Below are 14,849 nucleotides of genomic sequence, written 5' to 3' on the forward strand. Positions count from 1 at the left end.
ATAAAACACAAAATAGCAGTACAAATTTTTAACAAATTTCGTCAATTAAGTTCTCCCATTTTGTTGTTTTCGATAATTTAAAAAAGAAATTTATTTTAATTTAGCAAAAAAAAACAAACAAAATACACTTTTTAAGAGAAAATTTTACGAAAATTTTAAATTTTAAATTTTTTTCATCTTTTTATTTTGGCTTATTTATGAAAAATTATTTATTTTAGCTGAAACTATGATAATCAATCTCAAAAACGTGTTCGAAAAAGTACGAAAATTCGAAAATATTTTGCGATCATTTCGAAGTTTTTATTTTGTTTTTTGTTCAGTATGCTGTTTTGTAGCCCAATCCATTTTAGCCTAACAAAATACAAGTTATAGGTCTCCAACATTTCGCATTGATTTTTGACAGTTTCTTTTTCGAAGGGTGTTCTATATTTTCTTGTATACGAAGGGGCAAAGCTTTACTTTTTATTTGGAAGTAAATCTAAAACACCATCGGAAAAAAAATTTTCAAAATCAATAAGAATTTCGAGAGACATATAACTTGTACTTGTTGAGACTAGAATTGATAGTGCTATAAAACTGCATACCAATTCCAAAATAATGTTCGACATTCTCGTAAAATTATCTCGAATTTTCGAATTTTTTCGAAAACTTTTTTGAGATTATTTTGCATAGTTTCAGTTACAAACAAACATTTAATTCTCGAAATTTTATAAAAATTGAGACTGCTTACACAAAAAAAAAAATAAAATAAAAAATAGAAAACCCAAAACCAATGAGAAAAAAATTATAATTGCGTTTTAGTAACTAATAATAAATGAAAATGGAAACACACGCCGTACAAAAACAATATTAAAATTCAAAAAAAATATCAAAAATTATTTGTAACCGGTTGTTGTTGCCTTGTGTTAATTAAATATACAAAATTGGGGTGAAGAGAGAACTCGTGCCATGCCGGCTGTCAGTTTTTGCTGACGACAAGAGCAGCAATAATAACACCAATGACCAACAACTAACGTGATACACTTTGTTAAGCTACAAAAATCACAATGGCTACAACACTCAGCTAGCAGCGAATATAACAAAAAAAGTGACGCACTATTTCGCATACGTTTTAAATATAACTAAGATGCGCGAAATAAAAAGTACTTCATGTACACTCAGAAAAAACACTAGCCTAAAGTAAGAAAAACATTTCATAAACAAAATTTCTTTAAATTGTGGAATATTTGAATTGAATGAGGAAATATTCAAAATTTTTTTATAAAACTTTTCATTAATTTGAGTCAACATTTTTTTTTCAACTTTTTGCAATCAAGAATACTTGATTGAATATTTCTCACTCTATTTACATGAACGAGTTAGCTCATGAGAGCACCCGACTGTTAAGTTGAGCACCTCGACTAGAAATCCACGCCCGTGACAATTGCCCGTAATTTGCTTTGTACACAATTTTTAACGATTTTTTTTTCCATCTTTTCCCTATTTTAATAGCTATTTTCCTCGTTTCTAGGAATGTCTTTTTTTGAGTGTAGTAATGCCTGCATCGGTAAATCAAGTGAGGTTATGACGGAATCAGAGGTGTGTTCTAGAGAACGAAATTTTTGTCGCAACTGTAGTTCAAGTGTTTTCAAATTTTCAATGAGTTTTGATATAAAGCCGTCAGCTATACTTATTCGCCAAGATAAAATCAAAATTCTCTAAAACCCAGATTTTATAGAACTACACAAACCGCTTGCGGATGGTTTGTTGCAGTAATGACATTTTCTTGGAAACGAAAGCTACACACCAAGTTTTAAAAACCATAGCAACGACGAAAAACAATACAACATAGCACGTTACAGCGATTTTCAATTTAACGTGGTAAACGACAGTTTTTTATTCATCATTCGTTATGGTATTCTTGCTTACTTTGGGCATGAAAGTCAAAGCAGCACAGGGTGGAAATAAGCGAAGTCATTCGCCCTAAACCAATCAACGCTGGGATATATTTTAAACTCTACTCGGGCGCCATGCATGAGAGTAGGCTCCTTCAGCATTCTTCAAAGCTTTACATTTTTCGCAAGTGCAATTCTAGTCTTTTTCGAACTAGTTTACTTAGCTCAGAAAACAAATGTTATAGGGTAAAACCACAAGTATCAGGCCGCATACAATGCTTTTTTTGCCATTAATAGTTGGAATAACCACATATTAAAATGTTCTTAAGTAACAACCATCCAAGTCATAATTTAAGAGTTACACGTCATTTTAGGGGCAGATAAGGAGGAGTACGCTTGTTATGCCGATTTAAAAAAAATAATAATGCGACGCAATTATAGTAGTAATTTTTTCCTTATCGTTTCGGTCGCCGCCGTGGTGTGATGGTAGCGTGCTCCGCCTACCACACCGAAGACCCTGGGTTCACGCCCCGGGCAGAGCAACATTAAAATTTTAGAAACAAGTTTTTTCAATTAGAAGAAAATTTTTCTAAGCGGGTCTCCCCTCGGCAGTGTTTGGCGAGCACTCCGAGTGTATTTCTGCCATGAAAAGCACTCAGTGAAAACTCATCTGCCTTCTAGATGCCGTTTGGAGTTGGCATAGAACCTGTCGGTCCCGTCCCGTCAATTTGTAGGAAAAATTAAAAGGAGCACGACGCAAATTGGAAGAGAAGCTCGGCCTTAAATCTCTTCGGAGGTTATCGTGCCTTTCATTTCTTTTTTTGTTTTTTGTAAATAAAAATAATAATAAAGTACGTTGCTCGCCTAAATTATAAGCGTGCGGATATTGACATTAAAGTTTAGTACGATTTTTAGTTTCCGGATATTTCATTATATGTTTCATGAGTTGCAAAGAGATAAACTAAAGTGTCCGGACACCTTTTTTCTGAAATTTGCGGTTTTTATACAAACTGTGCTTCTTTGCTCTTAGTTTTAAGCACAGGATGCATGGACCTTGAATTAGTTCTTAGGGGATATAGGGACTAGTTTGCATTTCTTTTATTGAATGACTAGTGTATGTTCCGTCATGGTTTTCGCATTCCTGGTACCATGAAGAAGTACTCGATTATTGACATTCCTAAACGAAATGTTAATGTGTTAAAGCGGATCACCAATAAAAACCGAGGTCCTACCAGTCATGCAGAAAGCTAGTCACGGTATTCAATTGGTAAAAGCAAAAACGAAGATAGCCCTTAAGAAAAGGCGGATCCCCACTATCATAAGCGGGAGCTTTATCGGTATATCTTCTTGCTGCTAAAAGAAGGGAAATATAGGCATAGTTGCAGAAGCTATGTCAATGTCCTATCTCAGATTTGGTTCGGAAAACGCCCTTATTCACAACTCTTTTTCAAAAGCGCATATCTTCGAATTCCATTTAATAATTCAAAATCTAATAATATTTGTTAATAAACCCCTATTTTAACGTGAATTCAATAACTAAGACTAAATAAAAAACCGTCCCGGAATTAATTTTTGCTGATACTAATAAAAATCGAACTTTTTTAGAAATTTACTGTTTTAAGTAAAACAATTTTTTATTTAAAAATTATGTGTAGGCGACACTACTTAAAAATATTTCCACCATATCAACAAATATTGCTATTCTTAACATCTTTTATAGCAAGAATTCAGGGAAAACGCTAAGTGTCCGGATACTAGTGCATTTGCCCTACACTAGTTTGGCCCAACATTGCAGGTTAAAAATGTGCGTATTAAGGTATTTTTATTATTATTATGACTTTTTTGTTATTCTTTTAAATGTTATGGAAAGATTCTTTCTACGCAATAATAACACTGTTCTACAAATTTTATCTTTTTGTTTGCCTTTAAGTAAATGTTTTGCTGAATATTTTTTGTATCGGCTTTGCTGGTATTTTCAATTTGAAATTCTATTTATTTGGGGTCACTGAATACGAAAATATCAACCAAATTTTAAAGTTAGCTCCTATTTTAAAAATATTGCTGGTATCGAAATACATATATGACTTAAGAGTAAAATTTCATAGAATACAAATCATTTGTTACAAAAAAAAGATATGTTCATTACTTTTTACATAAACCTGAGTATTTTAAAATATTTACAAAATATCTAACCTTTTTTATTCAACAATTTCTCTTTTTTCTTTTGTCTTTTGCAAACAAGTTTCTTTAATCAAGGGCCAGCAGTAGTCCGCTAGCATTGACGCATTCCATCGGCCGTTGTATCATTTTTCCGTTGTCGATATGGCTTAGTGAAATCGTTCACAATGTTAATCACTCATATTACCGCAGTTAGGAAGAAAAAAAGCCGAGATGAGAATGAAGAAAGTGAATTTTTAGGGACATATTGCAGCCTATTTGCTGCTATTTTGTAGAAGATTGTTTACAAGCTCGTGGTAATTTTCAAATCTCCTATTCCCCGACAAACCATGAACTACTACTCTAAAAGATTCCCATGCAACTTTTTCGATGCCCTGCAAAATCTAATCAAAGTTTGAGTCCATAAGAATATCTCGAATTTGAGGTCCGAAGAAGATTCCCTCTTTTATTTTGAAGGTGAGTATTGCAACGATCTTAGGCGCAATATTTCTTCTCACCACAAGAGGCTTCTACAGAAAATGGGTGTAATCGGATATTAACCACGCCCGATTTTTATATCTTAAATACTTCCCGTAAATATAATGCTTTGTTATTTCAGTAAATTTAAAAGTTGGCGTGGCATTACTGGTTTATTCTGGGAGCTTTTTATCAGAATTCGGTGGTGATATCTTGCGACCGACTAAATTTATAATGAAGAATATTGTCCACATTGTAAAAAACTAACATCGAATGCTTTTTTCGGATTTAACAGTTCTGGGGATTTCGCTTTTTAAAAAATACAAAAAAAAAGCACGTTGGCAATCAAGTTAAAAGTAAATGTATTCAACCTCTCTAACCGTCGTTCGATATATGCCAATATGTAGTGTTCATTCTTTCGATAAGTTGATCTCGCCTAAGTAGGCTTTTACACGCCCCTTTTTTAAAATTCGCATATGGATATTTTAAGTCGTCCTTACGAGATTGTAACCATAAAATTATAGGGTGGTAGCTTTTACGCGGGTACCCTCACTAAATTATTTTAAATCTCATAATATAAACTGATATCTATCAAGTTACCCGGTATTATCTCAAATATGGCATAAATTAATAATAAGAGCTACCTATTATTTTTAAGTTCAATGTTTTGATTAAGTGGGTTAAATAGTCAAGATGTAATGCAGTTTTAAGTAAAAGGCAATCTTTATAAATACCTATTTATTTCCGTGAATTATAAAATATAAGTATAATCAAATGCATAGTTTACTGTGTTTACGATAAAAAATATTGTAAAGACATTTAAAAATATTTACCCTTCATTATTGTGTTGTTTTTGTTGTTCGTTGACTTCTGTTTTTTGAAGCTTATGGTAAAATACCGTTGTTACTTTAACCAACCAGTTTGGTTTTGATTATTATTCAGAGATCGTTGTATGTAGTAGAAATTCAGTTTTTTAATCTTAACTATATTTTTTACAAAATTTTTTCACGATTCTTATTTTTTTATTTTTTATCGGACGACACACTGTACACTGTATTTCTATTTTCTTCTTCTTATTCGATATGTATTTTTCTATATTTTGCACAATTTTCATAAAATTTTATTACTATTAGCTTTACACGTTTAGAAAATTAAACCGCATCGTTTTATTAATATTAACTTAAAATTTAACATAATATTTTCTCTAACTTTGTTACATATAAACAAATTTATAATTTACGCAGTAGAAAATAAAACGCCGCAGCCACTGCAAAAAAAAATAATTCCTATGGCACGACAAACTGCTTGCTCAATGGTTTGATGTTAAAGAGATTTGGCATTGCATGAGATGGCGCACGAAACCTAACCAAATCAAACCAAATCGTAGAACGAGCCACGAAAAATTCAAATCCAATAACAACGTAAACGACAACTTTCTTACGTATTTATAAACCCCTATCTCTCTTGTCTAACCGTACACTACTAAATTCTTATTAGAATAGTAGAAAGAAATTTTCGATTTTTTTGCGCCGAAGAGAATTGGCAACGTTTCGAGTATTTTGCCGGCTGTTGTGTTGTTCTTATTTTTTCTTATTCCATACGTTTTAGAGAACGAGCGTACATAACGTGACGTATATAAAGTGACTTCGTATCTCTCGCTCTTGCGTTGATAATAATGTGGATATTGTTTTTGTTTTTTGTTGATATATGAGAAGTATATAGTATATTATATAAATTAATTGGAAGTCGCCGGTATTAATGCCGGTTGTGTGTATTTCAATATCTATATACATAAATTATATATTAGCGCCTTACGCGTGAGGTTGGGCGTTTTGCCAACAAACGCGTCGACGAAATTAAAGCTACATATACATGCATTATACATACGTACCATTTACATTAGGCTGCTTCTCAATAAAAATGTTGCGAGTTTTCCACTGGAATTATCAATTGATGTCTGAGTCAAGTATTACGTTAACTAGGCTGCCAGCCAGAGAATTTCTTAGAAAAAGCCCAATCTTAGAAGCTTTTGACAAACGCTCTGTCTCAGAATTGAGTTAGCGATAATACGAACACTTTAGATCCCCAACTTGTAATAATTTTAAAAAATAGTTGGACTGCTTCGTAGTTAGCGATTGAGTGAAAATGGTTTTCTATATGTATTCGTATAACACGATACGGACCCTATATTCAAAAACACCCTATATAATCTCAATATGTATTGAGTTATGCTGAGGTAGTGTTTTTTAAACAAATGCTGAGATAAGGCGTTTGGAAAAAAGGTCAATATTGGGCGTTGTTCAAACAGCTTCTAAGCTAGGCCGTTTTTGAAACAACAGCCGAGGGTAATACTCATTCAGCGATATATTTAAACCCCATAATAAATAAATTAAAGAAAAAAATTACAAGGCTTTGTAAAATGCCATTGGCTCATTCCATTTCAAGACACTCGGTCCGCGCAGGACATGATTTTTGATTTCGATGAAATATTAATATGTTGTTCTTTGATCAAAATAATGAAACACGAGTTTTTTTTTGCTTCAAAAAAATTTTTTTTCGGATTTATCGGCAATTGAATTCCATCATAAAATGCAATCGGTATTTTATTCATCTAAGTATTTTTCCAACTGTCAATAACTTTGTCAAAAATTAACCGATTCTCATGATTTTTTCTTTGAAATGTTCGTTATTACTTTGAATTTTATATAAATTTATAAACAATTGCATATAGTTAAAAAAAAATTATTTTTTTAGTATTTAGTAAAAATGTATGACTTTTTTCCAAAAATTTATATTTCAAATAAACGGTTATTGTTTTTTGTTTAAACTTTTTCTATATCGAGTGAGCAGTTTATACATATTTCAACTTGGGTAAATATCCATATCCATTTTTTTTAAACTATATGCTATTGTTTATAAAGTTATATAAAAGTAAATATAATAACGAACATTTCAAAGAAAAAATCATGAGAATCGGTTAATTTTTGACAAAGTTATTGACAGTTGAAAAAATAGGTGAATAAAATACCGATTGCATTTTATGATGGAATTCAATTGCCGATAAATCCGAAAAAAAAACGTGTTTCATTATTTTGACCAAAGAACAACATATTAAAATTTCATCGAAATCAAAAATCATGTCCTGCGCGCACCGGGTGTCTTGAAATGGAATGAGCCTATTGTAATAATTCGTACTTCACTTTAGAAGGGAATTGTTGTACTTTTCAGGTTTTTTTTTTCTTTGTAATTATTTTACCCATGCGTGTACATATGGCGAATCTTTCGGAAAAGTTAGTACAAAAATTTTCGTAACTAATTTTTTTTATTCTACTTCATTCTGGAAAATCCAAAAAATTCCAGATGAATAGTAACTTCCTATTCATGCTATAACTATTCCTAGGTGGCACCAAAACACGAATATCAATGGAAGCAAAATACCTAGGGGTTACACTGGAAAGTAACCTCAAGTGGTAAACTTTTTTATTTTGGTTGCCGAAGACTATGCAAATATCATAAATAACAAAGTTAGAGTTCGATGAGAACATCACCTGCAGATGCACTTAGTGCCTTAGATCCGGTTTTCCAGTACAAGTTCCACACAGTTTATCAGTTAAACTACGCTTAAACTTATTGTGCAGTTTTCATACTTTAACTGACAGCGGCCGATGTGGCAGGGTATAACTTGAGTTAACCTATCAGTTTTTCCGTTCGTTCGCAATGGCGACAAATATACCCCACAAGCATTTATGTTTGAAATTCATGAGCTCATGTTGATAACTATCATACTTCTAAACTCTCGAGAGCTGTTTCGACGCTGTGGCTCAACTTGAGGATCATAGCATCCTCAGTAAAGAGGGAATTTCTTATAAGCCAAATATGCTTAAGTGTGGTTTTGTAATTTATATCTTATTCCTTGGGCTTCATTACTGCAACCAGCCAGGTGTTATTTCTCACAAAAAACAGCTGTTGGTTTTGCTGGTGCCACCTTGGAGACGATTTTTTTCAACTCCACCTCAACTCGATATCCGATCGATAATCCCTCAAAGGTTGGAAAATAATTATAGAATGAAGTTGGAAATCAACTCGAGAACTATAAATTATACAAAGGTTGGATAGTGATTAGAAAATGACGTTGGATATCAACTTCGGAATATAAATATATATGTATGTACTTCTCTAAGGTAATTTTCATAGCTTTCTATCTTTACATTATAGCAACGCTTCTCGCTTCCACTCTGGCGTCAGCCTAAGGGCCTTAGTTAGAATACCTTCCATCCCTGTTTTAATAGAGAACGGGCAACACTGCCTGCACTAATACTTCAAACTAACTCCAGCTACGAAATTTCAACAAAATTCATAGAAAATCATATATTGCAACTACGTGTTGCAAAGACCCAACGCTTAGAATCTCACGAAGATTTGAGGTGCCGCATGGTGGACAGAACTGTGGTTCACAGATGGATTAAAACTTGATGGCGGAGAATCGGGGATCTTTGTGCCGAACTTCAAGAAATCGATACCAGCGGGATGCTACTATTTTTAAGGCAGAAATCCATACAATAGGAGTTTGTGGTAAAGAATGTCTACGAAGAGGCTTATCTTCGATAAGTATCTTCTATTATTTCCGACAGCCAGGCAGCCTTGCAGTCTAACACAATTATCTCTAAGCTAGTGGATGAATGCATTAAAGTACTAAGTGATCTGGGAGCTAGAAAATATGGTTTTGTTAGAATGGGTTTCCGAGCATTAGGCCCATGAATGTAATGACAACGCAGACTACCTAGCCAAGCAGGATTCCATGGTACAGAGCGATTCTGTGGACTGCCAAAGGCACATACTAGATAAACCATAAGCAATTGGGAAACAAAGCAGTGCAAGCAGAACTGGATTGCATGCCCCGGGCAAAGACAAACCAAATTCTTTATACTCACAGCAACGAGAGTATCAGCCAAACTCATTATTCTAAGCGGAGAAGGCCTCACGAACTCTCACTGGGTTCAATACGGGATACTATTGTCAACGATATCACCAAAGTACGTTAAATCTTTCCGATACACAAATCTGTCGTTTTAATGAGATTGTCACCAGTCACCTTCTCTGCAAGTGCGTCGCTCTGGCAAGGCATAGACGTTCCCATCTATGTGGCGTAAATCTTAATCCCTTCGTGATATGGAGTAAAGAGCCTGAAGAGCCTGTTGTAAGCAACAAAAGCCTCTTCATATCTTCATACAGTAAAAGGCTGAAAGGTCAAGCACAATAGATCTAAATAAAGGTCGCAGTGCCCAAGCACGGCAGCACTAAAAATTGTTTGGTGGTGGAGTTGAAAATTTAGTGCACTGTGCCCAACTATGATCCTAAAAAACTTCTGGTAACAATATATAGACACATTTAGTGTAGTCTATGTAAGCAGCGGACCGGCCAGTTTAGCGCAACCTTACATGTTCTTGATGATTGTTTAAATTAGTATTTTTTTAGGGGAACACCTTTCCAAAAAATGGCAACAGTACAAAAAAACTCGAACTGGGGAATAGCAGACGGCCTAATGTGAGCTAGGAAGATGTACATACATCGATGAACTAAAACAATCGATTTTATCCAATTTGTTGCACTTTTCGATATTTCCAATGCATCGATTTTTCTTATCGAAATATCGAAATGCGGCGCGTGATCCCTTGTTTACAAAGTCCAAATAGTTATTGTTCTCTTAAAAACGTTATATGAAAAAAGTAAAGTAAAAAGTTCTAGACCTGGGCATATCGTTCCGCAGTGGTTACAAGACTCTTCGACGTATCGATTGTCAATAATCGTTTTAAAAAAGCTATTCTCAAAGTATTTAAAGCCGTCCGAAATTGGATTGGTTGAGAACTAGCCAACACGAAGTTTTTTTAGAACTCTCTGCGATGGAATGTGTTGAGCACTAGTTGCGAAGTAATGCACTGTGAGACAATTTTCACCGTCAATTACATCAACGTTTAAAAGTGAGCATCTGAAATCATTGTTTGGATACTCAGCTAGAATGAGCATGTCGTAAAATGGCCTAGGCATACAAAAAAAGCATGGCTGATAAAGAACCATTGGTATGGTATTTGAAAATTTATTTCTGAAATTCATTTGACACCTTGACATCAAACTAAAATCGATATAATTTAGAAAATATCGTTTGCAGTATAAAAATTACCATCCCAAATGTACACTCATGCACACTACATATTTTTTACACGCGGTGAGTATCAAAAGTCCAATAAATTGATGAGTTATGTTTTTGAAAAACGCACAGATAAAAAAAATATAAATTTGCTGATGCAAGGTTTGGCAGAAATTTCGACATCATTGTATGTGGAAGGTCAATAAAAAAATGTATTCTATTCCGAATAATCTTCTCTCTGCGATAAAGACGGATGCATATTTGAGCTTGATTGTAGACCTTTGTAGCTTAGAGATAATTTTAAAGTTTTTCAAAATTGTATGAGCTTAACCCGTCGTAAGAAGATAACTCTGAATTAAAAAGATAACTTGCCGTTCTGCAAGTGGGCCTTAGAAAAAGGTTAGGTACAGCTTTATTTTTGTATTTAATGTTTTTATAATTCTTCTAAAACCTATTTGAACTTCATTTGGATCCGTTTTTCAGTTCTTACAAGATTCGAAATAATCGGTTATCTTCTACGGTTTCAGTTCATCGCTGGTCGCCCATATAGGGGGAGAAGTGGTTATACATATGACAAAATCTATGGATTCGTGCTGCTTTCAGTGCTTTTAATAAAAAAAATGTAAGGCGTGATAACCTACGAAGAGATTTTAGGCCGAGCTTTCCTTCCAATTTGTGTCGTGCTAATTTTGTTTTAAATTTTTCTATTCTATTTAATTGACGGGATGGGACCTACTCGTTTTATGCCGACTAGAGGTTTACGCCGATAACTTTATCGGCGGCGGCGGCGTAGGCTCTATTATATTCCGGGGGCGGCGGCGTGGGCGGAGTGCCGGCGTACGCCGGTGTTCTTGCTTTAAAAAGCTTGATTTTTCTATTTAAAAATATAATATTTAGGAAAGGTTTTGTTTGTATGTATTTAACTCTTTCGGCGGCAATGGTTTAATTTTTGTACCATATATTTTACATATTTTCCGCGACGGTGGTACATTTTTCGTACCACATATTTTTTACGTTATCACTTAAGTCTCAAAGGTTTAAAAATTGAACCGCACTTGATAACGGGACAATAAAGCAATAATGTTCGCAGAAATATTGTCGATTTGTGCAAATTGCGTAGTTTATGTACATTTTATGGTCAGTAAAGCAAATTTTGTGCAACGCAGTGGATGGTTATTGAAAAAAATTAAGAAAAAATAGTTTTTTATAAAATAATTATAAAAATTGATGTTTTTTGGACAGATATATTTCTCAAGTTTGTATTTTCATGTTTTGGAAATAATATTACAACATAATTATTGCTGATAGTGTATTTTGTTGTGGTACTTATATTGAACCATCACGACGAAAGGTATTTTTTTCATTGGAAATTATTTTGCTTATTATTTGTAAAAGAAATATGAATCAGCCACATAATGTGCAGCACAATGAAAAAACAAATAAGAACAGATTGGATTTGCGGAACATGCAATGTACCGTTGTGTTTATCAAAGAATAAAAGATGCTTCCAAGATTATCATAAAAGTAGTTCAAGTGGCCATGGTCTATAAATTGAACCACTATAAAATATTATTTTTAACAAAAATATTAATCATCTAAGAATTTTAGGTGAATTCATTTTATGTTTTGATCATTTTTTATTAAAATAAAAACATTTAATTAAAAAAAAAAAAAAAAGTTCTCTGCTACACAAGGGGGTAGAATTTTTCTTGAATCTTTGCCGCTGAAAGAGTTAAGGAAAACTACGTATTGGCCATTTCGGAAAGATCTGGGGGTTTTGCCTCAAGATCTCGCAGACCGTTCAAAAATTTTCAGGAGCAGCTCCTTGCGGAGGGATTGTCCCTCGTTCACTTACTCCACAGAGGCTTCGAACCTAACCCCGGTTTTTGGAATTGGTACTGCTACGTCTGCTTAAAAGAAGTAGATACATAAAATAGTCACACTTCTGTCTGTATATCTCGTGCAAAGCGTAGTTTCACCTAGGGTTAACTCCCAATAATCGTCACGAACACAATTTCTTTAAATCATTTGTGGCTCCTTGACGGTCACGCACAAAGGCGACTTACGATTGCTATTAATGGTCTATTAATACTCATGACTCTCGTGAAAAGGCCACCTCCAGTTAAGAGCTACAATACCCGATGTGCGAACAGTAGCAATCCCGACCACCAGTCGCTACGACGCCTCCTGACTCTCACACCATATGCCAGCACAGAAGCAATAGGACCGCGACTTCGAACTTATACCTTCGTCGACGTAACTTTCCTAGAAGCTCTAGCTCCGAAGACTTTCCAACGGATGCTTTTGTCGCGCTATGCTGTCGAGCTGCACCAGAGAAACACCTTGAAACGTTAGGGAGTGACTATTCGGCCAAGGATGCCGCCCTCGAATCATAAGCAGTCTAAGTGGATGTCATTGCGTAATGGGTGAAAATCGTATAAGCCTCGGCGCTTCGACATAATTAAAATTTTACAAAGACCCTGTATTCACAACATTGATTTCAATATTCTTCTTTAAATCAAAACGATATTTTAGAATGAAAGTCGACCGATTTTAAATTGAAAGATGTTAACGGCATCTCTTTTGGGTATTTTGCTTTTGACAATTTGAAAACATGACATTTTATTTCTGCAAGACAGGCGAGTTTTTACTGAGAGCTTTTCATGGCAGAAATACACTCGGAGTGTTTGCCAAACACTATCGAGGGACCACCCTGCTTAGAAAAATTGTCTTCCAATTGAAAAAAATTGTTTCTAAAATTTTTGATGTTGCTTTGCCCGGGGCTTGAACCCAGGATCTTCGGTGTGGTAGGCGGAGCGCGCTACCATCACACTACGACGGCCGCGAGTGCTTTTAAAAACCTCATAACAACGCGATATCAACGGCATCGGCACGTCTTTTTCAAGCAAATCAAATGACAAGCAACAACAAATTTTTATCAAATTCATTTGTCTTAGATGCAATGTCGGTCAAGAATAAAATTTTGCCAAAAACTGTCAACCAACTTGACAGCCATTGACTTGCACAATAAAAAAACAAAACAACAACAGACACCAAATAAGGAACTCTTCGAATTGTTTCTTTCGCTTAGGTTGGATCGATCATAAAACAAGTAACGAGTTTTGGAAATTGGGTGGTGGCTTTAAAACAGCCCACACAAACTCATTGAATATTTATGAACGCAGATTGTATGTTTTTGTCGGCTATGCATGTAGATACACATAAAAAAAAGCTATGCAAATAAAGCTATATATATATATATAAACACAAAACAGAGTTAAAATCAACCTAAATTGGTGAAAAGCTAGAGGAAGCAAATAACAATGACTGAACTATATGCGCTCTACTGCCTAACTGGTTAAATATTTTTGCATTTATTACTTTTATGCTATTTTTGCGTCTGTGATGAATTAGAGGAATTATATGTAAAGACATGTCTTTTTTACATCCATATCATATACTTGTATGTATATTTAAGATGGGATGGTTGTGAAAAACTTCGTCCAGAGTATGCTTTACAAAGATGGCGATGGTGGCTTTTAAAAATTTAACGAACTTATTCAAATATTTTATTTTGACTGGACATGAGCCATATTTTTTAGTAGAAGTTTTGATCAGTATTATGTAAGCGACTTATCTGACTGATTTGTGAGTCTGGCCACTTTAAAGGGTCTTTAAGAGACATTCCACGTCAGGGGCGGAACAATTGTACGCAATATTTCATTCTGATAAAACCAGCTGGGACTTTAGGTTCTACGGACGTAATTAGCTGATATCTCTATACGGATATAAGGCGTATTTGCAATGGTTACGTATTTCTAACAAATGTTTCGTTGGATACATTTCCAACAGTTTTCTAATAATGTATAACATTATGAATTAAAGGAACGACTTTGAAACTTGAGAACAACAACTTTCGACTTTTTTTGTCACGGGTGGAACAAAGCTAATACTGTTCGATCCATCTAATAATAAGAATATAATTTAATACGTAAATCACCTTCATTAAATAAAGACGAGTTAAGGAAGTTATTTTTATTTTTAATCACTCGAGTGTTGAATCAGCAATTGTTTGAGAGCTTTTTCAAAACAACCCAATTGAAATAGGTAAATCATCACTTTACTTGAAGAGAAAAAAAAAGTTATTGAAAACACAATTAATGATTAAATTTAATATTTTTACGTTGATTGAAGGC

General features: G+C 34.1%; 2 protein-coding genes across 3 annotated transcripts in view; one reads left to right on the top strand and one right to left on the bottom strand.

Moving 5' to 3' along the window:
- Positions 1–14,849, top strand: part of ClC-a (chloride channel protein 2) — a 247,584-nt gene that overhangs the window by 224,569 nt on the left and 8,166 nt on the right. The window lies entirely within an intron of this gene.
- Lk6 (Lk6 kinase) overlaps positions 1–14,849 on the bottom strand; it is a 99,906-nt gene that overhangs the window by 58,511 nt on the left and 26,546 nt on the right. Inside the window, exon 1 of one of the 2 annotated variants that reach the window (XM_067759038.1) lies at positions 5,342–5,955. The exons of the other annotated variant lie outside the window; for it this stretch is intronic. Within the exon in view, the coding sequence (XP_067615139.1) occupies positions 5,342–5,348 (7 nt within the window). The 5' untranslated portion in view covers positions 5,349–5,955. Of the gene's footprint in view, positions 1–5,341; positions 5,956–14,849 lie in introns of those variants that run through there. 2 annotated transcript variants of the gene reach the window in all.

This window comes from Eurosta solidaginis, chromosome 1, assembly GCF_040869045.1.
Source record: "Eurosta solidaginis isolate ZX-2024a chromosome 1, ASM4086904v1, whole genome shotgun sequence".
NCBI lineage: Eukaryota > Metazoa > Arthropoda > Insecta > Diptera > Tephritidae > Eurosta > Eurosta solidaginis.